Source organism: Chiroxiphia lanceolata, chromosome 2 (genome assembly GCF_009829145.1).
Source record: "Chiroxiphia lanceolata isolate bChiLan1 chromosome 2, bChiLan1.pri, whole genome shotgun sequence".
In the NCBI taxonomy this organism is placed as follows: domain Eukaryota; kingdom Metazoa; phylum Chordata; class Aves; order Passeriformes; family Pipridae; genus Chiroxiphia; species Chiroxiphia lanceolata.
Genome location: NC_045638.1, coordinates 13,422,262 through 13,447,591, shown reverse-complemented (window position 1 = coordinate 13,447,591; position 25,330 = coordinate 13,422,262). Strand labels below are relative to the sequence as shown.

At 36.8% G+C, this 25,330-nt stretch overlaps 1 protein-coding gene across 3 annotated transcripts in view; it reads left to right on the top strand.

Moving 5' to 3' along the window:
* Nucleotides 1–25,330, top strand: part of POLA1 (DNA polymerase alpha 1, catalytic subunit) — a 194,001-nt gene that overhangs the window by 133,454 nt on the left and 35,217 nt on the right. For 2 of the 3 annotated variants that reach the window (XM_032679036.1, XM_032679037.1), the window contains exon 36: nucleotides 16,366–16,462. The exons of the other annotated variant lie outside the window; for it this stretch is intronic. In XM_032679036.1, the coding sequence (XP_032534927.1) occupies nucleotides 16,366–16,462 (97 nt within the window). The remainder of the gene's footprint in view (nucleotides 1–16,365; nucleotides 16,463–25,330) is intronic. 3 annotated transcript variants of the gene reach the window in all.

Sequence of the window (25,330 nt, the reverse complement as noted above, 5' to 3'; positions counted from 1 at the left end):
GAGCAAATTGTACTCTAGTAAAGTTAATTTGTCTGGGACACTGAGGATAAAACACCAGAACTTAACAAAAGGTGCCCACAGGACCTGTGCATCACCTTCATCTCATCTGAAAGATAACACTTGATTCACTTCTAGAGGTGGGTCCAGCATGAAGAAGACTCGCTAGAATCACTTTGTGGAGATCTCTTTTGCAGAAACCAACTGTAATTGCAGTTTAGGAGTGGACAATCGTAGAATGAGGCAAGAAGAGCTAGAGGAGAAAAATTAACTTCTAATAAGAATAGTTCCTATGGAGCTGGTTGTTACACGGGAGGATGTTTCATGAAGCACGAAGAAATTAATTCACGACCATTTTGGATTTCTTGATATTTTGATGGTATGGTTAATGACAGTCCCTCTAGAGCATGAGAATGGGGAGACTTACAGAAGCTATGAAGTAGCATTTGTTAAAGCTGTGTTCTAGGAGCTAAATTGTAATGATAACAGTTTTTATCATGTGTAAGGGTTTCTTTGGCCTTCCTTTTTTCCTTATGGAAAAGTTTTGAGAAGCTTATGCTGAGACAGTTAGTTATGATGCTGCATGAAACTTTCAGCATAATTTGACCTGAAGAATAGGTTGTCTCGTCTAATCACCTGGTTCTGCACAAAACTGAAGTATTCATATTCTGTCTCATAAATCTTAAACTCCTCTTGAGACTTCGCACAACTCTGTGAAAACTACTTTTAAGTTTTTTGGTAGCCCTATGATGAGATATGTAGGGAAAATGCTTTTCTGCTCCATAGGTTATCTCATGTAAAACATGAAAGTCTGTTGTTGTGAGCTGAATGAATTGACAGAAGTAGTTTAACTTCTTGTTGAAGAGGCATATCTGTGTTTGGTTACTCTGTTTTCATGATCTAGGTGATCTCTTGAATGTCATGCTTCCAAATACCCAGATAACAGAAATGGAAAGAATACCTTTCAGTACTTCCATATGCATAAGAAAATGTTGCCATTTTCTTAGGCTTTTTCTATTTTATTGTTCATTAATGCTGTCTAGGTTTTTGCATGGGTGATCTTGCTAAGAGAACTCAGAGGTTCTAGCTAATGCATAGTCCAGATGAGTACTCATGATAAGGTTGGGAAGGCTGCTCTTCCCCTTGCTGAAAACCACTCAGAAATCCTCACCTAACAAAAGAGTCTACTGGCATGGATAGTAAATAATGTGAGGTTTGGCGGCTTTCCTGCTGCCACGCAAGGTTGTTGTGTGGCTTTCAGCTCCATTCCTCATCCCAAATGTAGAAATACACAGATGCTTTGAACAATGAGCTAGGTATTATAAAAATTAATTTGCTGCTTGAGACAGCTTCTCTGGTTAGCTGTACCATGTATAAAGTTACTTAATTGTTGGCTACGCAAGTATTTTTTTTTTAAATCCACAACTCCCCCAACTTACTGGAAAAATATAAAAATTGAACTTACAGTTTTCCCTTGTACTTGTGTAAACCTGAACAAGAGAATTGACAGTTCTTTACTGAATACATTCAGTGCCTCACCTTACAAAGAGTTATTGATGACCTAATGTAGATAATATAGTCTTGAAGCCTTGTGAAGAAATGATGTATTCAAGATGACATCCTTTCAGGAGACAGTTTCCATTGCAGAATTATACAGTGGAATGGAGGTAAAATTGAGTGGGATATATAAATTTGGTGAATAAAAGATGAAAGGTTGTAATGAAAAGACAATGAAAGAAAGTGTCTGCTGTGAAAGCTGTAAGACTGTGGGTAATACTAAACTTTTCCAACTGGCTGTTCTTGGCTGCACTGTACTTGACATCTGTGCACTCATCAAGCACCAAGCAAGAGTCTTGGTTTTATCAGGAAGATGAAAATTCGTAAAGAGTTTCCTTGTGGAGAACAGAAGGCAAACTGTGGTATATCTGAAGAATTCTCTTGTTAGCCTTTGACTGAAGCGTACCCTTACTGCCTTGATGTCTGTTGTAGACCTGATCTCTACATGAGCAGGCTTGTGTTTGTGTGTCATGCCTGTGGAAATCAGCTGCCTTGCTGTGCAGAACTGGTGTGAGCTTTTAATTATATGAGATTTAGGAAAATCATAATTTTGTAAGGATAAAGTTACAAGAGTATAAAACAATAACAGTGATTATTGACTTTGTGTTTTTCCAGCAAGTGCATTTCATTAGGTGCTCTTGTGGTTCTGTCAAGCCTACAAAGACGGAGAATTAGGCAATCCAACTTTTCCTAGACCAGAAGTTTTTCCTTTTACTTTTTCTAAATACGTTTTTCAATTTACTTTTTTTAAGTATTGTTACTAAATCCTCTGAGAGCAACTGCTTGGGGCAGTCTTTTCTGGCTCTACTCAGATCGGGGGAATGTCCTCTTCCTTGTTCATCTTTTTATTCCCTGTAATTTAGGTGTTGGGGTTCTGCATGATACTGTAAAGGATAAGGTAATTTTTTCCAGCCTTACTTATTTAAGATTACATGATTGACATTTTTATTGCATGCATGTATGAGGTTGATTTTTTTGGTTTTGCTGTCTTTTAAATCTCAGAAATAGACTTTACTAGCTTACCAATTTAAATGTCTTGATTATTCATAATTTATGTTCCCTGTAAGATTCATTGTGTTTTGCTTCCTACAAGCTTTTTATACGTGAGACACTTTTTTTTTTAACGGGAAAAGTTTGGTGATGCATTTGAGAGTGGAATGCATAGAGAGTGGATGCGTTTGAGAGTGGGTCCCTGCTACAGCATCAACACACTAAAAGTGTTGTGAAGGAGGAGCTCCAAGGAGAGTATCATGCCTGTTAATGCTTTTATTTTGTTGAATCAGTTCTGAATTATTCTGAACTACATATCATGACAAGCAGTCTGCTTAGCTGCCTATTTTTGGGTTACTGAAACCTAGGTTCTTCCTCTACTTTTATTCTTTCATGAGGCAGATTTGGCTGGTGTCTAAAATTGCGTATTCAAAGGATGGCAGAGAACATCACTGCGCAGTTTCAACATGGGTCTGTTTGGTACCTGATGAAAAATAAAGTGGTTACTCAGAAAGAGAATGAAATTCAATTAGCAGAGATTGTGAGCACAGATAAGTAACTTAGAGGATGAGGAGTGAATCTTTGCAACTAATTTTTTAAGTTGCTAGAAAAAATTAGCAAGCATTCTGTTGTGATTGGTCTGCTTTGGTATGTAGATAAATGGTAGTGGTATTTATTCTAATGCCAGTGTTGGCAATATATGACAAAGTCTGAGGTTTCTCCTTTTGTCTCAAATTTTAGTAGATATCAGCTCCTTCTATTAGCAGTGTTATATCTGATAAAGGTCACCTCTTTGAATGGCATTGAGTGTTTTTGAGAGCAATACAACAATTTTATCTGACCTGCCCAGTTTCAGCAAATGTTTTTACAAGCATTGCACTGTGACCATGAACCATTTTACTGAAGTTCAATTCAAATGTCGCTAGTTTTATCTGAAAAGTTTCTGAAATGTCTGTCCTGTTAGAGAAATTCTGTGTTCTCCTCTTTCCTGTTGCTACGGGTTGTCTTGATATGGCACTGCTGCAGCTGCAGACTGAAAGGTTCGGGAAAAAGAGGAGGAAGTCACATGGGAAAGCTGCTCAACTTTCTACTCTCAGAGGCCATGCTCTTTTCTTTCTCAGTTTTTCTGCTAGATGGATTCTCACCTTTGAAACATACAGGAGTGCATAGCTTGAATGTTTGTGTAGCTTTATACTGCAATACCTCTGTGTTCTGTCTGATCTCCAGAAAGGAGGGAAAACTTTCTGGTAAGACTTCTTAACTCTTAGGATTGTTTCTTTATGGTAAGAAGGTTTGTCTTGTATCATTGTCTTTCTCATTAAGACATCTCAAGTTCAAAATGTTAAACTTGTTCAGATGTTATATTTGTTGATTACACATTTTAACTTCCCTTGGGGACAGAGAGTCCAATATTTGAAGCATTTGATCCATTTTCTCATTAGATACGTTGAACTTCTCAGGAAAATTTTAGGTATTAACATCAGAAAGGTGAGACATCTTTCTAATGTAGAGCTACTAGTTACAAATTGTTGTCTGAGATGAAGAGTAGTAGTCTAATGAGAAAATTCTTTTTTAAAGAAGTTCATTAAAACCACGAAAAAAACATTGCTCTGACCAGCAGATGGCTGTCAGGAAGGTTTTCCACAGGGTGTTCCATGTCTTTGGTCACAACCAGCTGCTTTTTTTTTTGTCCTAGAGACAAAATATTCCTTGTATTTGGAGGTACTAATGCAATTAATAACTATACCACATTCCTCTTCCAGGTTGTGGGTCAGAATTTACTCAGAAATGTTGCAAAGTTAATGAATGGTTTTCCTGGGAGGCTTACTCTCACGTATACACTGCTTCTAAGCTTCCTACAGACCTTTGTCTGGAAGACCTGTTATTGTAAGATCTCTTGCTTTGCCAGTTTGGAACCTCACAGATTACTTTTTCTTCCTTTCTATTTGGTAAAATAACATTTTGGTTTTAAAGAAATACCTGAGCTGCTTTAGCATTTTGGTGCCAGGGCAAAGAAGCAACATGCAGTTTGTCTGTCTGTATTATTTCTAGGAGCGTGTTTTAAAGTTTGAAAGGTTAAATTTAATATTTCTTCACTTGTTGAATGTCAACATTCAAAACATCTGATACAACCAGATAGCTCTGCCCAGATAGATGTGTACATCCAAGGCAAAAAAACCCCAAACAAACTTAATTCTAGCCCGGGAGGGAAATGTTAATCTTCAGAACACTTTTGACCTACACTTTTTTTCCTGGAACATAAACACACAGTATTTATTGACTGACGAAAATCAAACCCTAAACTTTTTAATCTTTGCCTGTTCTTAGGGGGGCTTACTCTGTTTCTTTGGGGATAATCTTAGGGTCGGTGTCTTTCACTTCATGTTTGGATTTGCCGGTTGAAGGATACAGGGCAGAATTTCTGGGTTTTTCTCAAAGCAGTCTAAAAAATTTACTTATAAGTCATTGAGATGTGGTTTTGTGTAAAACCAATCTTAACATTTTAGTGCCACCCACAGAAAAGGTGCTGTCCTTTACTTTGTCATTGGTGTAACATTTCTTGAGTATTTGGTAGAGAGCCATTCTATTGAAGTATGAAGGAGGTGCTTTAGAGACATGAGATCAAAACTTGCATTGATAAAGCTGGTGATATACACTCCTACAGACAGATAAGGGCTATGCTACAAAGAGATAGGTGCAGCTGGGGACTGTTCACCTGAAGAAAACAGAGGAAGAAAAATCTTACTTAACAGAGGCATCATCTGTGTACATCCTGGCTCCAAAGTAAGTTAAGCAAGTCAAATAAACTGTGTTAAAAGCCTTTCCATCTAAAGCAGTAATCTTGCATAGTCTGAGAAGTTTGGGGAGTTGCTTGTTTGTATTGGTGACATCGTGGAGATGGGGACTTCAGTCAATCTCTAAAGTTCTATTCCAGGGTGCATGAAGAGTAGCTGAAGCATTTTCATATCTCAGCCTAATTTCCTTATTGTCTTAAGAAAAATCAAGGTCAACAAGAGGGAACATTGATTCCAATCCTTCACAATTTAACTAAATGCCAGATTTGCTTTAGGCAAAGTAGTGTCCTCTGCAGCACATATATTCCTTGCTTCATATTATTTAACTACATGAGCTCAAATAGTAGTTTGTTAAAAAATAAGAAATTAGGAGTTGAAGGTGCTAGCTTTTCAAACTTTTTACTTTCTTACTAATTCCTAAAATTGAATGAGTGCTGAAGTCTTGAGAATCAGGAATACAGTAATTCAAAGCAGTTTGTTTAGTTCCCTCTCTGTAAATTATACTTTTTTTTTTTCATGTGCATGCTTCTACATCTAAAACATATTTAGATAAGCTTATTTGCTTGTGTGTCTAGCCTATTTATAGTGTTGTTTATTTAATAATAAACCATTTTTAAATGACGTACTTGTGCTTGTTGAATGATAATCAAGATTCTGTTAAAAAAAGGCTTTTGCAAATATTAGTAAATTATTTTGCAAAAAAGAAATGCAGCATTACCCATTTAGTAATAAAATCCCAATTTAAATAAATATAAGGCAAGTTGCTTGCATAGATTGCACTTTTTTAGGGTATGCTTCTGGATAGCTGACAAATGCCAAATAGTTGTGTAAAGTGTATCAATCAGTGAGAAAGGACTTTATTTCTAAAAAAAAGTAAATAAAAATAAATGTTGCAAGTACAGGGCTACATTAAGCTCATTTATGTAAACAGAAATATCTTACTTCCAAAGTGTAACTTACTACCTCTACTTATAGTCCAAATTGAGAACAGGACTTGTTCTACCAGCTTTTTCCATTGTTATCCAGAGCATCCTGCATCTGAACATCAGAAGTGGCACCCTTTATTTTTGCAAGCAGACAGAAGACTCAAAATGTGCCTCAGATAAGATAATGAGGAGTAACCTTTGGCTCATCCTTGGTACTACACAACTACTCTTGAACATGTCAGCAGATTGCATGAAGTGGTAAAAAAGCAACTTTATACCTGATCTACAGAGGCCCATGGGAGACCTCTAGTAATGGCCTCTGCCTCTCTTTGCCTCAGAGCAGGACTGTGTCTGATACGTTTGATTTGTGGTTCTGGTGTGGGAGCTACCTTATGCAGGTTCTTTCCCTACAGGCAGAATTTACTCTTAGTAAGGTGGTTTCATACAGTGTTCTTGATTGGGCCCCACTTGATTTATTTGTTTTTCAGCTGTGAGAAATGTGGGTCCTGAGAAAGAGGTTATGACTTTTATTCTCCATGAGTAAGGACAGAGGTTTTGTATGCAGATTTCAGCTCAGCAGAGTACTAATTGTGTGATTTTTTTTTTTTTCCCAATTGTAGTAACACATCTTTTTGTAAAGTAAATTTCCTGGATATTTACAGTTTATTTCTTGTTTGTTAGAAAGAACATTATGACTTTAGAATTTTTAAGGAAATGCATGAAATTACTTGAAAGGTAAGAGTTCTGTTCAGTGATGAGAGTTCCTATGCATGTGCTTATTTTTCCTGTTTTGAATAAGCAGATGACCTATAGTTAACTGCAATTGAGTGCTCTTCATTCAGTTAGTAGATCCATCAGTTCTCTAGAATGAGACAGAGCTCTGGAGCTGTATGAGCTTGTTCCGTAGCACTTAAGATAGTTGGGGAATGCTTGGCCGTGGTACTTCATCATCAGAGCAGAATGACAACTTTGCTTTACAGAGGTGGTTTTCAATTTTAAGGTTGTTTCACCAGGCTTTTTTTGTTAACTACTTTTTATTCCAAATTGTCAAGGGTCATGTAATCCCAGAAATCTATAGATGAGTAACTAACTTTGAAAGTGCTTGGGTTTTTTTTCTTGAAACTGTAGACATGGATTATTTTTTTTTTACTATATTTGTCTTGTGCCCCAAGGAGAGGATATATTGTAGGAGAATATCTTTACGCTGCTTATTTCAAGCAGCAATTTATTTGAAGTGTGCAAATATTCTTGATCTGAGGCTCTTAAAATACGGTCGATTTTGGGACCAAGCTGGTGCTTCTCCAGAGCAATGTTCCATGTATCTGGTCAGATACAATTTTGTAGTTTTGATTGTATGTGCTGCTGGGTCAGTCCAGTTCCAGAGTGATGTCTGTCTTTCACCACCTGTCCAGTAAAGCTCATTTGTTTGGTTTGGTGTGATAAAACTTCAAATCTTAACTTTTCTGCTCTAGATGATAGTTTTGAGAATTTTTGTACAACACCCATCCTGAAACATCCATCCATAAAATATCCATCAGTAGGATGGATATTCAGACTGGTTAGTCTGCAAATTCCTCAGAGGGAGGAATTCCTTTCAGATGGAGAACATGAATGCTCTAGAGGCTCTCCAGATCCAGGAGGCAGATTACAGGTTAAATTAATTTTTAAAAATTTATTTTGTTCGTCTGATTTAGAATGCAAAAAATTATTTGGATAAACCCAACTGTTGTACCTTTTTCTCCTATTGCACTGTCAATCACAGCGACAAATATCCTCTGACCGGAAACCTAAGATAACAGGTGTAAGTCAGTGCTTGGCAGTTGTGTATGTTTTATAGGTTCAGAGCCTTTAAAATAACATGAGGGCTGTGTTCCAGCTTGAGGCTGGTAAGGTGTTGAGTGTGCTCATTATGAGGGGATGCTTGTGGGTTCCAAGTCTGTTGGGGAAGAGCTTGGGACTGAAGTATGGTCAGATCCATGTTGCCACTCCAAACAGTCCCTGTACGTCATCTGAGCCGTGTCCCATCGCTGTCTTAGTCGGTTGTTATGGCCCTAAACCACCATCAGCAAACATTAAAAATTCAGTAATATGGTCAGTAGCAGTTCAGCACTTGAGCTAAGTCAGCCCTGTTTTGTTTAGCAGGGAAGAACTGACTAGAGGGACCACTTTGATGACATTTCCTAGTATGGGATTTAACCACCTCATGTGAATCTCTTTATACATTTAATAAACTTTCTATATGAAAACAAACTATTTACAAATTTCGTTATTTATTTTGAGTGTTGTTTCTGGACTTTCCTTAGAATCCAGAAGAAAATTTTTATAAAATATCGATATTTTTATTTTAAAGCTTCTAACTTGTATTTGTTAGCCATTGTATTTTATTAAAATATCTGTGTTCATATATATCTGCAGACATACATACATACACAGAATGCATAGATATATATGCATATACACATGTACACACATATATATAACATCTGCAGAGCTAATTTCTGTACAATTATCATAGAATGGCTTGGGTTGGAAGAGACCTTAAAGATTATCCAGTTTCAACCCCTCTGCCTTAGGCAGGGACACCTTTCACTAAACCAGGTTGCTCAGAGCTCCATCCAACAATTAGTCATTGCTGTTAGTCATTGTTATAATGTTCTTATAAAAAAATGATACCTCAGAGCAGATAATGTCTGGTCTTATTAAAGACTCAGTCACAAATTTTATGTGCTTGTCTTGTGTATTAATTGTATTAAATATTAATAATACCAAAAATTAGTCACAGACATATTGATGCTGAAAATTTCTCAGTGAAGCACACTTTGCAATGACAAGTGTATGCTGAAGGTACACAAGGCAAGTGATTCCCACACATCAGAAAAAAGAGTGATTCTTAGTTAAGACTTGTGTTCTCACTGCCAGGTCTGACTGCACGGCTCAGATGACTTTAAGCACTGGGTGCAAGGCAGAGCTCAAACCCAAAACTAAAAGCAGGAGGACATCCTGCCTTCCCTTGCTTACAGTAGCTATTTTTGCTTGTTCACATCAGGTACTGTGCAGTTAGCTCTTCACTTTGTGCCAGCTGTTGACCACACAGGGAAGCAGCTAGATTTGGGGGGTTAGTTTTCTGCCGGATTAGAAAAGAGGTGAGTAGGTTTGGCTGATTAGTGAGTTGAATTTGGTTTACCACGTGCTCGTATGAGTTGTAGCATACACACGAGACCAGGAACAGGGGAGAGGGTTGCACATGTATCATTAGGATGAGAAAGTGTTTGTTAAGCACAGATGTCACACAGTCTTTTAGTTTAAAAAGCAACATATCTCCAAGGAAGAAAAACAGGGTTATTTCATGTCTTCGCTTACACTGTGAGCTTTAGGTAGAGGTGATCCACCACCATTAGTGGTCCAACAGCTGCAGTCTTCCATTCCTCCAGAGCTCTGTCTGGCACTTACTGTTCATCTCCTGTCTATGCTATCTGCCTTGAGGCATCATCGTATGAATCCTCAAAAGCAGAGTAGTGCCAGCCTGGGACATTCCAGTTTTGGATAGTTCATTCAGATTCTTTGTTATGATCAGAAGTATTTTGCTTAATAAATTTCCTTCCATTTCCTTTTTGCCATGTTCATGCCTCCTGAATCTTGTTAAAAGACAGCCTCTTTTTCTCCAGGATGTCTTAATGAAAATGTTTAGTAATAGTATTGTGGGGATCCACCCTGGAGGTATTCTGTCAACCCCTTCATTCAGTCCAGTGTCCCTCATCAGCAGGTGTTGTCATCTGTTCTTCACCCGGTTCCTCACTCACTTTTCTATTCTTCTGCTGGCATTGGAGTCCAGAGTTGGTTTTTGTAATTAGATCCACTGTAATGTTCTCATTAATTGCTAAACAGAAGTTAATACAGCAAAAACTCTTTTCATTTCAGTTACTTAGTGGGAAAAAAAAAATCTCATCATGTACAAGAATATCCAGTCTTGTGCTGGGCTGGTTTTTTTTTCATTGACCCCTGCATGTATATGTAAGAACCTCTTCTTTTCTCATACAGTCCACGTTAACATAAGTTCTAGGGAAAGTGTCATCACATCCATATCCTGCTACATCTGTTTCAGTTTCCTTTTACCTTTTTAATGGACTGCATGAGTCAAAATCATAAAACCCACTATTGATTGAACGGATGGACAGTTTGGATGGTTAGGAAGGAAACCACATACACACAACCCCTCTCCCTTTAGTTTATATCCAGTGCTGCTGTCAGGAAAGAATGTGACCAAACATCTCATGTTTTTAATGGAAATGAGTGTAAGTTTTCAAAAACTGTTTGTATGCTAAAGCATAAAGGCTGCAATTTAGATGTACTTTTATTTCACCTCTTTTGGTTTATCTGAAGTAGTTATTTCAGGTGTGCAGTTTATTTCAGCCTATTTGACACAGACCAGCACTGTGTTTTAACTAGGCTTTGTGATGCACAAGCAGAACAGACTTCAGTGTACATCAGCATTGCCTCGAGGTGAGGGGTACACACATTATGAGTATTTAGTGTAACATGAATCCACACTTTGTGAGCTCTTATCATTCAGGAGTGTCTGCCTTCAGAATCTAATGGTGAATAGAAGTTGTGTGTGATGGCAACCGCCCTGGTTTTACAAAGGAATACGTGAGGTGTGTAAAACACGACACACTATTGGTTTCTTGCCTTGAAATCATTGTAGCATGGATAGAATTTGGATATATAAACAACCACAAAGTTGAGCTGTACCCTTTTTTTGAAAATAAAAATTGCTGCGCATAAGAGACATGATGGAAGATGTGTACAGTCTATACAGTCTTCCAGCAGTAGATTGAGACCAGTGGCACTTCCCCGAAAAATAAATTACCCGAAATTTGCAACACATTCATATTCAATTTCATCACAGCAGATGCTCATTAGTATGTTGTTATTAATTGGTATTCACTTTAGGTTTTGTTTAAAATGAAGATAATAATTAGGTTTTAATTACTGCATCTTTCTAAGGGGGGGAGGGGAGGAAATGCCTCTCAAAGCACTGAAGTATTTCCTGTATGCTTTGCTCCGTTACATCTAAGCCTTGAAAGAGTCCCTGAGATGCATTTGCTGCCAAGAGACTTCTGTTTCCTTTTATTTCTTTCCTGTTTTTTAAAGTATTAAGAACTAGTTCTAAAGCATTTGGTTGATGGACATACTGAATCATATCACAGTTGTAAGAGCCACTGTTCTTTCTAATCAAAATTATCAAAAAGGCTTTTCACTAAAGTAACTCTCTCAAGCAGCTGATTAATGAAGTGGTGCCACTGTTTTGTATTATAATTAAGTGAAGTAATACAAATAACTTCTATAGCCTGTGGAAATTATCTCTTTTACAAAGCACTCTATTAGAGTTAGCAAACTAAAAGGGGGATTTTTGGGTGGGTTTTATTTAATTTCTTATTGCCTTCATCATCCTTAAAACCAGAGGTGACACAACAGAAAACAAAAAATACACCACAGAGAGGGCTTGAAGAAATGAGAGAGAGTCGGGTGCAGAAGAAAGCAAAAGGTCAGAAAAAATGAGAATGGAGAAAAGATTTAAAGGCTTATCAGAGTGGTGGGACTGTAGAGAAATATAAAAAATTTGGAAGATGCCAAAGAGTAAAGACTTCAACATACTGCAGAGGAACATGAGTAATCTAAAGAGTGTTGAAAAAGCATTGACCACCACATAATTGGTTAATACAGGAATTCACAGTGAAGTGAAGTTTTATGCCGATAGATAATGATAGGACAAGGGGGAATGATTTTAAACTAAAAGAGGGTATATTTAGATTAGGGGTTCAGAGGAGATTTTTTACTGAGAAGGTGGTGAGGCACCTGGAGCAGTTGCCCAGAGACGCTGTGGATGCCCCATCCCTGAAAGTATTCAAGGCCAGGTTGGATGGGGCTTTGAGCAACCTGGTCTAGTGGAAGGTGTCACTGTCCATGGCAGACGGGTTGAAATGAGATGATCTTTAAGCTAAGGGCGTTTAGTTTTCTGGCCTGTTTAAATGCACACTTTCAAGATATAGAGGTTTTAAATGCTGCTTAAAAAGTGGTTGGTAGAATAGCACTGCATTTAGGTAAGTAAAACATCAGAATTAAAATATTAGTTTAGTCTTCTTTTACCTTGCTGTTGTGAATTTCCATCAACTTTTCCTTCTGTTTATTTTTCCCTCTTTCCTTGGCCAATTCCTTACATTACCTGGTAAGGTAAGAACCTGATTTCCTTTCTTACCTGATTTGTCTAGGTTACCATGCTGCCCTTAGCTCCTGAAAGGATTTTAAAGGCTGATGTGTTAACCACTCAGGGGCCCTGTTTACAGGATGGAGGACAGTGAGGAATCTCAGCTGAAGTTCATTGGGATGTAACCTCAAACAGCCAGCACTGAGGAGGAGCCTTCTAATTTCAACATCTAAATGCAGTTGCCACCAACCTTTCTTATATAACAGAAAAGCTGATGAGAGATTGTGCTTTGTAAGTTCTTAAATCTTTTCAGGTCCCCTTACTTTCAGAGAGTTGAGCTTTGCCATTTCTAAAAAAGAGGAGGGAAAGTGGACACTGGCCATTTTTTTCACTCTCTCTGTGCCAATTCTCACATCATGCCAGAAGAGTTACAGAAGGGTCTGCTTCCTCTGGAAGAATCCCTTACTGACTACAGTTATGGACTGAGAGAGCTAGGACCATTTCTCCCTTGAAATTTTGCTTTGATGTGGCAGAGATGTGCTGAGCCAGAGAGAAGCAGAGTGAGGCCACAGGAGGACCTTACTCCAGAGCTGAGTTTTTCAGTATTTGTGAGACAAGAGACGAGATGGTGCTACCCTTCAGTCCAGTGTCTTGTTCAAACATCAGCAGCTGCAGGGCCAAGACAAATGCCAAACTAGTCCTTGTACTCAAGCAGGATGGATTTAGCCATGTGTGGAGGCACGGTTGTCCTTCAGGAACTCCTGTGAAGTCTCTCTTCCTATTGTATGCCCTGGTGGGCATTTCCTAGTAGCTAGGCAAGATAATTTTCTTTTCAAGACTGTTTGTTTTGTACCCTAGTTTTGTGCTTAGTCATGGGAGAATTTGCTTTTCTGGTGTTTGTAATTCACCAGTTCTGTTAAGAAGACCCCATTGATTTCCTGTTACGTAATCTATATAATATTAAATTCTTCCTGAGAAGACAGTTGGAAATCTGCCTCAGTTGGAGTTGGCCTCATGATGTTATAGGAAGCAGGTCTACTACCATATTAAACCTAGATTTAAATTAATATTTTGTTGGCTAAGCACAATGGGTTTTTTTAATTCTGTTATTTTTATATTAGAAGCTTAATTTTTCTGTCAAAGGAGTGAATAACTATGTGAATGCATACTATATATCTTTTGCTCCTTCACCTGTTTATTGCAGTTTTAAATGCAATTTAGCAAAATGTTTGGCTGCATGAAAAGAACAAAATATTATTTCTGTGAGTGGAAGCCACAGAACGTGCCCAGATGTACCTGCAGACATTCATTCTTAATGAAATAAAGAAATTAAACATCATGGAGTAAATAAGGACTTCAAAGTAGAGTTTTATTTCATGTGCTCAGCATTAAATCTTTCATGGGAAGAAAGAATACATAAATGAAGATACAAATTTAGTTCTTCATTAGTTTTAGTAATGTTAGGGGTGTCAGGTTTTCTTTACACCAAAAAATGACCATTAAAGCTAAAATATTATTTGTGTTTGAAGTTTTAGAGGTTGGGCTTTTTTTCCCATTTTTAGACCTACAAGTTACCAGAAATTGAGGAAATATAAGAAGTGGTGATATAAGCAGTTCCTAAAGTCCTTTTAGATTTAAGGTGCCTCATCCTTGTATTCATAAGTGTGCCGTGATATTTATACTTAATTGCATGAAAATCTTAAAAACATTTTGGCTTCTGCCAATTATTAATTATAAGATACAGGAAGGTAAAGGGAAGGAGATACTAGCACGTTATCAGTAAAAAAAAGTGTGTGTGTATACAGATATCTATGTGTGCATGTATACATTTTTACATACTGATTTTTGTACTTTCTTTATCCATTTAAGCAGTGACTTTCAATTAGCCTGCCTACTAATATCAGGTCACTAAACTCCATAGCTGATGCTTTATTCTTTCGTGTGAGTTGTCATTCGTTTGCTTCAGTTGGCTGGCAAAGGTTGTTGTATATCCATTACCAGCAACACAGCACTTTGCATTTCTGAATTGACAAGCAGCTATATTGACCTAGCGCTTATTATGGGTCAACAGCTGCGTTAACCGACGGAAGGACTGAGGGGCAATTAAAATGAATTGGCAAAAATATATCTTCCTAATTTACTCCAATTTGTTATTTATGCTAACATTGTATGGCTTCTATGGTGACACTAAACAGAATGGACCCAATAATGGCAATTAACATAAAAATATAATGGCTAATCAAATTGACAGCAACTGTTTCTCATCATCTCGACACACAATACATTATCAAAACAAACTATTATGAAGGAGGTAATTTCAGTGTTCTATTCAACCTGCTTCATGTGTGCAGTCAGGGAGATGTGTACCAGCAATTACAGCTGAATCTAAAAAACTAAACAAATAACTTAATCGCTGTCGTCCTCCTTTTTTCTTCTTCAGGAAGCAGTAATCAGGATTTACTAAAAATAACTGGTGTATAATAGTATAATGATGATGCATATCGTAGAATAGCTAATAAGGAATAAAATATGCTTCTGTGTGTCTTTTTTAAAATAGGTTCACATGAAGTGGAAAAAAACTATACTGTTAAAATATATAAAAAATAACTAAGCAGTAGTAACAGTTGTCAAATGTCTCAACATGAGTTGCTTAATAGTCATAGATACTTTATTACATGTCAATAGAAGTGTAAAATTAGCTGAATGTAGTAACAAGACTTGACTTGATTGGGTATAATACTGAAAAGCTAAGTTAAAGCAGAATTCCAATAAGTAGAAATAGTTTACTGGTTGCTTTTCCACTGCATTTTCAGGATCATTGTGGTATACTGGGTCATAATTTTACATTGGTCTAACCATGTTCTTTGTTGATTTTGTAGTTCATCAAGAAAACCTTTGGGAGTTTGTATGTATCTACCTCTGTACTGAATGTATTAAAATGGACAGTACTGCCAAATTTCATGCTGTTACAATTATCTCATTTTTAGTAAGGCTTTTTGTAGCAAACAACTCTTCAAGCCATTTTTGGCCAGTATTTAAACTCCAGTATCTTAAGCAGCAGGGACTGGAATGTGGTTTTTATTGAACAAGAGTGCAAGAAAAAGAACTTGAAAGGGTTTAATTGAAGTGGGGTAAAGATGTATCTCATGTCTATTCGAGCGATTTCTAGTGCACAGAGTGGCAACAGTGATATGAACTCACACAGGAGTGTACTTTTGAACTGGAGGAATAGCACAGTGGCCTGACATAACTGACACTGAGAGTATTTCATTGAATATCATGTTCCATTTTTATACATCTGCAGATTTTCAAACTAAATATGTGATTACTGACATGCAGTAGCCTTCACAGATGTGTAGAGCAAGGTGATGACGTAGGTGTAAAGGTGCACATGTTCTTATTTGAATGACGTGTTCCCAATTTATGTAACCACAGCTTGGTGGGAGGGTGGGAGAGGTATACAGCCAAACACCTGTATTCACTAAAAGATATACATTCTTCTTTTTTCTTTTTTTATTCATTACATTGTACAATATGCTAAAGCGCTGAAGTTATTCCTTTGTCCCATCGTTCTTATGACTTTTCTTGCTAAGGCATCATTGTGATACATGCAGCTATAAGAATGGATAAATGCAATTTTCAGTTTCTGTAAGAATTCATAAGTTTAGTTGACTTATATAAATGCTTGGTGTAAATTGTGTGGAAAAGTGTAGAGATGTAGTAATGACACTTTGTAGCATAATAATAATTCCAAAAGTTGACATGAACGGAGCATATAAACTGTGGGAGATGGAAAAAAAAAGGCATAAATAATCTTTTGATAGTGGATTTAGAAATGGGTGCAGGAGGCACCCTTTTGAATTGGGTTTTTAATTGCTGTCTTCTTACATTACAGTATTCTGATAAGGCCCTGTACACTCAGCTCTGCTTCTACCGATACATTTTTGATGTGGACTATGCAATTGATAAGGTGATCACTGAAGAAGAGAAAGGTATGTTTAAATTTTACATTAGTTAACTATAGTTTAATAGCAACTTGCATGCTAGACGCTCAACCTACTCTGCTCTTCAAATCTGAACTACAAGGCTGTAATCTAAAACCAAAAATAGAAGAAGTTATGAATTTAGGAATCCCCTGTAAGAAGAATGTGTTTGGTTGGAGTTAACCAATTTAAGAATATACTATATGCCCCCTTTCTTCTTTGGAAGTGACTGCACTTTGAAAAAAGTGCCTTTCTTGCATGTTACACCGTTAGAGAAAACTCTTTGCTTGAAGTTTGAAAGACATGTTAACTTCAGTAAATAGATTAATTAAAACGTATGTGTAAACAATTAAAATTTAGGTTCAGCTATTAATATTGAAGAGGTACTTTTTATCAGAGAGAAAATGATGGCACAAGAAAAGCAGTAGACAATGCTAATTGTCTGCAAAGTGCTCTTAAATATACAAGTTAAGCTGATCTTGGGAAGATTTTCTTTTCCCATTTACCGTAACATTTCTGAACTAAAGTATTTCTAAACTGTAATTGATGAGTGGATTTTGTGCACCTACGTGGTTTTCAAGCTGACAGAAGAATATTTCTGAAGGTGGGCTAATGCTTGGAATTCTGAATAAAGACGTGTTTGGGTCCCACCATTGAAGCGTGTTGTCCACAGGAAGCATTTACACTGTAAACTACATCCTCTGTGGTTCTGGAGGTGGCTGTGAGGAAAAGGTGCTGCTGTGGGAGAGCTGCTCTGCTCTGACAGTCATCCCCACCCCTGCCCTGCATCACCAGTTAGGCTGCTGGGTGGTGGAAAGACATTAAACAAAACTCGGTCTTTCTGAATGTTATTTTGATAAGCCTTATGTGAAAATCAAAATAGTGTAACCTCCTAGCTAAAAACTGCTCACATACGCAAAGAGGCTGCTTTTGTCCTGTTCAATTAGGTTTCTTCTTACAGGGTTTCTCATTCCTTTCCTAATACCTCTAAGTCAGTGAACTCAGTCTGAAGCTTGCACTTCAGAATGGCTTTGTATACCCAAAGAAGGTCATCTCAGTGGCCATCTCAGTCTGATACAACTTTGTAGATGTACTGAAGGAACGTTGCATAGTGGCTGATACTGCTACCTAAAACCAAAGTACTATTTTGTGTGTAGATCTCTTGCCTAATATGGGGTCATAAGAGTAGAAGAGGTTCATGGGTGATCACATCCAGTCCCCTCTTAGAGCAGACCACTGCATTTTTAAGGACTGGAAAAAACTGCAGGTTTCTGGCACTGCATTTTGAAACCTGCACTGGATTCTTCCCCTTCTGCTGCTATTCCCAAATGTGTTTCAGACTCTCGATCTGCGATGACTGAAAATTCATTGTAATTTTCGTGTTCTAACTTGTTTGTGGCTGGTTTATGTCCATTCACTAGATGTTTATTTATTTCCCTTTCCTGATGTCCTCTACTGTGCTTTTGGAAACAGTGGTAATATTTCTGTTTTGTTTTAAACTAAGGCAGAGATGTTCTTGGCTTTCTTTAGGACGAATTGGTCTCTGCTGTATGATTCTTCCTCTTTGCACCTTTGTGTGCAGTCTTCTCTAGGAATTAATGTTTTGAGTATGAGAAACTAGAAATTACATGGTATTTTAGATGGTATCTATCCAGTATCTTGTACACTGGGACTGTACATTTACTGGAATTACACCTGCTTTCTTGAGCCACCTATGTGGCTGTTCGCAGCTATTCATGTGATTAACTTGCAGTGTAATAATGATAGAAATCTTGATGTTTGAGAGGTTTTTTTTTTTCCTCCTGTCATTTTGAAATCATGACTTCATTCATATCTCAGGTTCCTGGCATTTGTTTTACTTAATTTTCCTGGTTCCATTAATTTTGGGCTGCTTAATCTCATTGTAGTATTACCCTACAAGGTTAATGAATTCTCTGTGAAAAATAGTAGAGTAGCTTCTGCATTCACATATTTTACCACCTTCTGCTTTAATGGGAAAATGTTTCTTGGACCCTCACTGCTAAGTTCAATAAAATTAGTTTCCAGAGTAATTCTCAAGGAATTGTAAGAACTCTGCTAGGACTTTCTTCTTTTGGACAGTTAACCTTTCAGCATGGTATATTTTTCTCTTTTTCGTAGCTGTTTGAAAATTATTGTATTACCTTCTTCATCTAGCCAGTGATTTCAGTCTTGGTGCTGCAGCAGGTGTTAAGGCCAGATAAATTATATCTCTTAGTTTTCCTTTGAAAATTGATCGTCTTCAAAGAGATTAGCTGGGTGGGTATGGTAAACCTGTGTATAACTCTGTCCCAGTTTGCAGATATCATTTGGGAGGAAGACATCTTTCTAAATACGTGCAGAACTTGATAATAATTGCCTGTGGCTATAAGGGGGCATTTTTTGTTTTATAGATACCAGTGTTCTGTTTTCTAGTAACGTATGGTACTGATTTAATAAATTTAATGTTAAACTGTGTAGGATTGAAATAATTTTCATGTACCATTTTTGTTGTAGGTCTGAAATGGAAATCTAGTGAACTCCCCTTTATAACATGAAGCTAGGGTTTATTTTCCCTTGGAAGACAAAGTATTTTGTTTTCATGCCATTTTTGTTTTTCGTGCCATTCACAAGCCATTTTTTCTTTGATCTGTGATCAGCATCCTTGCCTTTATCAAAAATGGTGGCAAAATTTTAATGTAGGTTTTATGCATCTTAGGTATTTCCAGTCTCCTTTTTACTTTCTATGTGACTAAACTACTGATTTACTTAGTTTTGATTTTTGTTTTGGAGATGTTTTTTGCTTCATTTTGGGTCACTGTTTCTCAAAGCCCAAATTGCATGGACTTTTGATGTTTCTACTCTTATTGCCATTTTTCCTGAATTTTTGAAGACCAGTTCTTCTTCTTTTTTGTAGGTTCTGTTTATTCCTAATAGCAGCTTTAGTTGTTATTTGTCTTGGAGTGTTCTTCTATAAAAACAAAAATGTTTTGATTGCTTGGGAATGAAGATGTAAATGAGTTTTCCACCATAATTTGAAAGAATTCACGTCTTCTCTCATTCTGAACCCTGAGATTTCACTCCTACTTCTCTTGCATTTTCTGTACTTGCCTTTTCAAAATACATAACCTTAATTACAGTACAGGTTTTGTTTGTTCAGCTATTTATGTTGAAGGTCCATACTATTGATTGAAATGGAATCTAAAATAATAATTGTGAAATCAGTGGGAGTTCAAAAAGGTATCCAAGCTGCTTCCTTTCCCTGCTAGAGGATCAATACTACAGCCTACTTTTTAAAGATGGGCTAAATTTAAATATCCTCTGGTGATGCAGGTTCTACAACTTGTCAAGTTTTTCAACCAATTTCTTATGGTGCTTCACTGTGCTTACTATAGAGAGCTGCTCTTGATGTGAAGGTGAATTTTTCTTGAGGTGAATTTTGCATTCCAAAGCTTATTCTGTACGCAATGGATGGTAGATTATTCTCTTAAGAGACTTTTACATATTTAAAACCTGTATGCTATATTCTAAGTCTCTTTTAACTACTAATCTGAATTTTTGGGGGAACAGCCACAAGAGTTTTCCACTTCTCTGCACGTTTGGGTTTTTTTCTGCTTTTTCTTTTACAGACCTTCAATAGGCCAGGTCTACTAGAAAGGAGTACAACAGGGGGATTAATTAACATGTTTTGCAACATTTCTTCTGTTTATTTATACTGGTATGGTGTTTATGATGCTTGCAACTACATCGTTCATTCATATTTCATTTGGGATGCCAAACCCCCAAATTTAAGATACCAATACTACCAGATGGGCTATTTGTTCTGAATTATTTTTTTAAACAGAGAAGGGAAAGATTGCTGTATTGTGACTAGCAACATACTCAACATGTTTTCAGCACTTTCTGGCACTTAGTTTTACCAAGCTGGGTTCTGGGTTTAGTCAGACATTGCTACTTAGGTGAACAGGCAGAGCAGTAAGAAGCGGGAGGAGTAGCAAAGTAGGAGCATGCTCTGTTCATATGTATGAAAAAGGATAGGTGAACTATCAATGATTTTGAACACGTGATGCATAAATAATACAGGAGTATGCTCACTCTGCATGCCTCAACTTCAGCAATGGAAACCTGTGTGTTTTTATGGCTGTGTCATCAGGAGACCAAAATAATACTATTATTCCATTCAAATATTGGTTTTGTTTAAATATTCAAAGGTATTACTGTTTTCAGTTTCCCCACCTGGCATCAAATAGAAGATAAAAATGCTGCAGTCTCCTTGCTCACAATGACTGCAGCATTATTCCAAAAGCATCGGTATCAATGAGGTTATTTATGGTGCTATGATCTTTTTGGAGAAGTAGGATCCTAGTCACAGGATTTTTTCTGTTCTATACTGTAGAATGAGGCTGAAAGTTACCACCTTTCCACTGTCCCATTTCTCAGAGAGGGAAGGTCACAAATATTTGCAAGACATTTAAGTATTTCAGGGGCAGACACTGGAAAGATTCTTTCCCAGAATACTTTCAACTACTGAACCCATGGTGGTTCAATTCCGAAAAGTCACTGCATATCCTGTTAATGGGTAAGCAGAAGAAAGTGAGGATGGGAGGAAGATAACTTTAGGAAAAGCAGTGAAATATTCCTGTGTATTAGGAAGACCTACATCTTTGAAGTATATGCCACTTTGTGGAAACAGAATGTAATTGTTTTGATCACATACTTAGAGGCTGCAGTTTTGTAAAGCCAAATGCATATTCAGATGATGTTTTCACACTTTTATTACAGCTTTGTGCATGTGCCTCGCTCCACCTTTTCATGCAGACATCAAAAATTCCTAGTTTACTTTATGGATGAATAAACTGAAAAAATATGTTGGGAAAAAAGAAACTCTTCTAGGCTGTTGACATAAAAAAATTCAGCTCTGACTATTTGTGTGAATCCTATCATTTCAGTGTTGAGTGTTTTTCCCCAGTATGTTCATAACTTCATGTGTCAAGTAGCAGGTTGAAGTGACATTTTTTTTATTTTTTTTAATGGAAGACTTTTTTGTAAGTCGAACAAATTGCCACATTTTTATCAATATATACAGGCAGAAGACTACAGCAAAGTACTTGTTGCAATAAATAAGAAAGGGGATATAGTTATCTACATGTGCCTTTCACAGGGGAAGATAAGGAGAAATCATGCAAATGACCTAGGTGCATATGCGTGTGTGGATTTATTTTTAAGATGGTAACAGCTGAAACCTGGCATGCCTCTTTTCAGAGAGTGCAGTTCCATGAACAAAGCATTTCTGATTGCGTCATGTCTCCAGGCACTATTGCTAAGACTTCAGTTCACTGTAGTGATCTTCACAGCCAAGCAAACAAATGCTCCTCTGCACATTTGCTGTCAAGTACTTTGTCTTCCAATCATGTTGTTTTGAAGAGACTGTAAAATAATAATTTTCAAGAATTTAATCTTTGAGTCTTTCTTCAAAAGCACTTTTTCATTTTTCCTTAATGTGTTGTTTTGAAGAGGGAGACTTCTGAACATTTTTTTAAAATGAGTCAATATGTCTTGAGTATTTTTACACCTCCCTAACTTTTTTTGAAAGCAAAAACTACTGAAAATTATTTGCAATGGGGTTTTTGACCGTTTTGAAGTAGTTATATGGACAGTTAGCTGTTCTTTAAATCTGAAGTTATCCTCCCATAATGATCATGCCTTTTTTTATTGCCACTTGGACGTTTTTAAGATCTTCAGTGTAACGTTTTCCCCCTTCTATTTCTGTTTGTGCGGTCTTTTTATTGAATGTACAAAATCTAAGTAAACCCCAATACACTGTACATTTCTATAACCTTTTCTCTGAGCACAAAACTTCATGGCCCAGGGCACCTCTCTTGGAATTATAGAATCATAGAATCAGTCAGGTTGGAAGGGACCTCTGAGATCATCAAGTCCAACCCTTGGTCCAACACTGCCGTGGTTACCAGACCATGGCACTAAGTGCCACATCCAGTCTCATCTTAAAAACCTCCAGAGACGGAGATTCCACCACTCCCTTGGGCAGCCCATTCCATTGCCTGATTACCCTCTCTGTAAAGAATTTCTTCGTAATATCCAACCTAAACCTCCCCTGGCAGAGCTTAAGACCATGCCCTCTTGTCTTACTGAGAGCTACCTGGGAGAAGAGACCGATGCCCACCCGGCTCCAACCTCCTTTCAGGGAGTTGTAGAGAGTGATGAGGTCTCCCCTGAGCCTCCTCTTCTCCAGAATTTCTCTGAATTGAAATTATGATTTTTTTTTTCTTACTTTCTCTGCTTGTGAATGAAATAAATAGAAATAATGAGTTATAATGTGTCTACAGTGTGGGAAATCAGTGGCATGAGAGGAGTGCATTTACTGTGGCTCTTACTGCTAATAAAATGGTTTTGATTAATTAAGACTTTTCCCTTGCACATTGTATTAATGTTGCAAATGGGATGAAGTAGTGGCTTAGCTAATTTCTCGCTCCTCATAAATTGGAATGGTTATTTGACCTCTTTAAATAATTATCCTGCTGCTCCTCACAGGGGAGTTTTTTGTATGTGGAAAAAAGTGAACAGAAATATCTTCTCATTTGCACTTCAGGATTTTTTTCCTGCTTAAGTATATAGATCCCTACCAGCTTGTTATATATAACCTGTGCAATGACATAGTCTATCTGATGTCATCTGCCTCCTTTATCAGTACTCTTGTGAGTCTCTCTAAACAGAAAATATTTTTTCTTCACTGTTTCTTTTTTATGTGAACACTGACATTTTTTCTTACAGAGACCTTTGTCTTTCTGGTTTCATCTCTTTAGTAAAGTTTGGGGTTGTTTTTCTGATAGGAGTCAGTTCTGTTGTTGTTCACTGCAAGTCAGAAGTGACAATGCTTTAGTGACTACTGCTTCTCACAGCAGTAGTCTCTTTTCTCTAGTGGAAAATGTAAGTCTAGCATGTTTTTCCTTTTAGAAAAGGAAGTTTGATGTGTCTGACTGTACTAAAAAAAAAAATCAAAATTTAGATACCAAAATTCTGACATCAGTACTGGTTTTTTAATAGAAAAATCTATTTTAGTAGAAATTGGAATTACAATGTAAACAGTTTAACTCAGTATAATGTATTCAGTATATGTGTGCCTAGACATCAGAAGGATAATGTAAAGCTAAGGCTTAAAGAGATTTTTAAAAAGATACAATTATCTGTATGATTTTTAAGTCTCATAAGAAATGTATTTTAGAACTTGCCAGTGATGGCTGATAATCACTTTGATATTTTGAAGAAAATGGTAGCTTTAAACAGATGATACAGAATTTATTTTTAAAAATGTATTGTGCTTATACAGTTGATGGCTTTTATTTCCATAATGTTTTTTACTACATAATTATACATCTTAATTACGTAATTACCGTCATAATTATTATGTAATTACATGTAGTTCCACTAATTACAAAATCAGGAAGTGTAATTATCTACTAAAAACTTTCTGAAATCTTATTTGTTCAGTAGAGATTATTTAAAAGACCAGTGACCTACTGAAGATGGTGTGCAGTGTTGTACATAATACCAGCACTCTTTTTTCCCCTTCCTCACGGCCAGTACATTTTGACAGGGTTGTAGAAGGACTTCCATGGCTAATTGTGATTTGCCTTGACATGCAGTTGGAAACCTCAACTGTACTGCCTACAAATTTAGAGCCTCTTAATTTTTGCTGTTGGTACATTGTGTCTTTAAATTTAAAGATTCTGTAGCTGAACATACAAAAACTTGCATAGTTTGAGTGAACATTGTAACTTTATTTGCGTTTTGGTTGAAGGTATCTGGTTCAGGTGTCTGGTATCTAAACATAAAGATGTTTAGAAAAGTTTGTTTATGGCTGTGTATGGCTGAGAGAAACCTTGACTCCACAAAAGATAGAGGGCATGGTCCTCATGGTCCTGATTTCTCATGGTCCAAAGATTTCATTTGTTGTGTGAAACTGCTTTCTAAAAAATTGTTTTCCTGTATCGATACATGCTCCTGTCTGTATGTTGTTTTATTACTTACTGTTACACATACTTGGTTAAAAATTTGTCTAACTGTGCAGTTTGAAACCGAAAATAGTTTACTGCATGTTATAGAAGAGAAAATCAATATTCAAGACATTCTGTGGTTCTTTTGTCCTGATACTTTAATAAAACTGTGAAGTTAGAAACTTTATTTTCTATATATTAAATAAATCATATGCTACTTCCAGTAGATTGAATGAAGCAAGTGTTGGATTTAGTGATTTTTTTTTCATTCTGTACCATTATGATGTATCAATATAATATCAGAAACACATAGCTTTCTCTCACACTCATCATGACAGCAGGCATTCATTTTATGATGTCACAGTATTAAAACAAACCACCAAGGAGAAAAACACTTTCAGTAACAGAAAACAGAATTCATTTGAAAGGGACAATTTAAAAAAAAGTGATCAGAATCTGTGATACTAATAAAAAGGAAGGAAGTTGTCAACTCTGTCAGAAGGGAAATGGTGAAAAAGAAGCATAAAAAAAGGGGGTGCTGGAGGATTGAAATTTCTGTGGAACACCTCAAGACTTAATACTGTGTTGCACATGTATCAGTGCATAATTTTTCTGTGCTTATTACATAAGGCAACTTTTTTATTGTATATTTGCCAACAGCCATTCTTAGCTCCCAGACTTGGGTCCATGGTTGATGTGAAACTGTCATCTTCTTGATGTTAAATGTTATTACCTCAGCTCACATCTCCTAAGCGTATGAGTCCTAAGGAGGGTTTGTCTCCAAACCAGCTTGAATTATACTGGCCATTAAAAGAAACACATGGAGTCATTATTTGTAAAAACAGGATCCTTATTTAATCTCCAA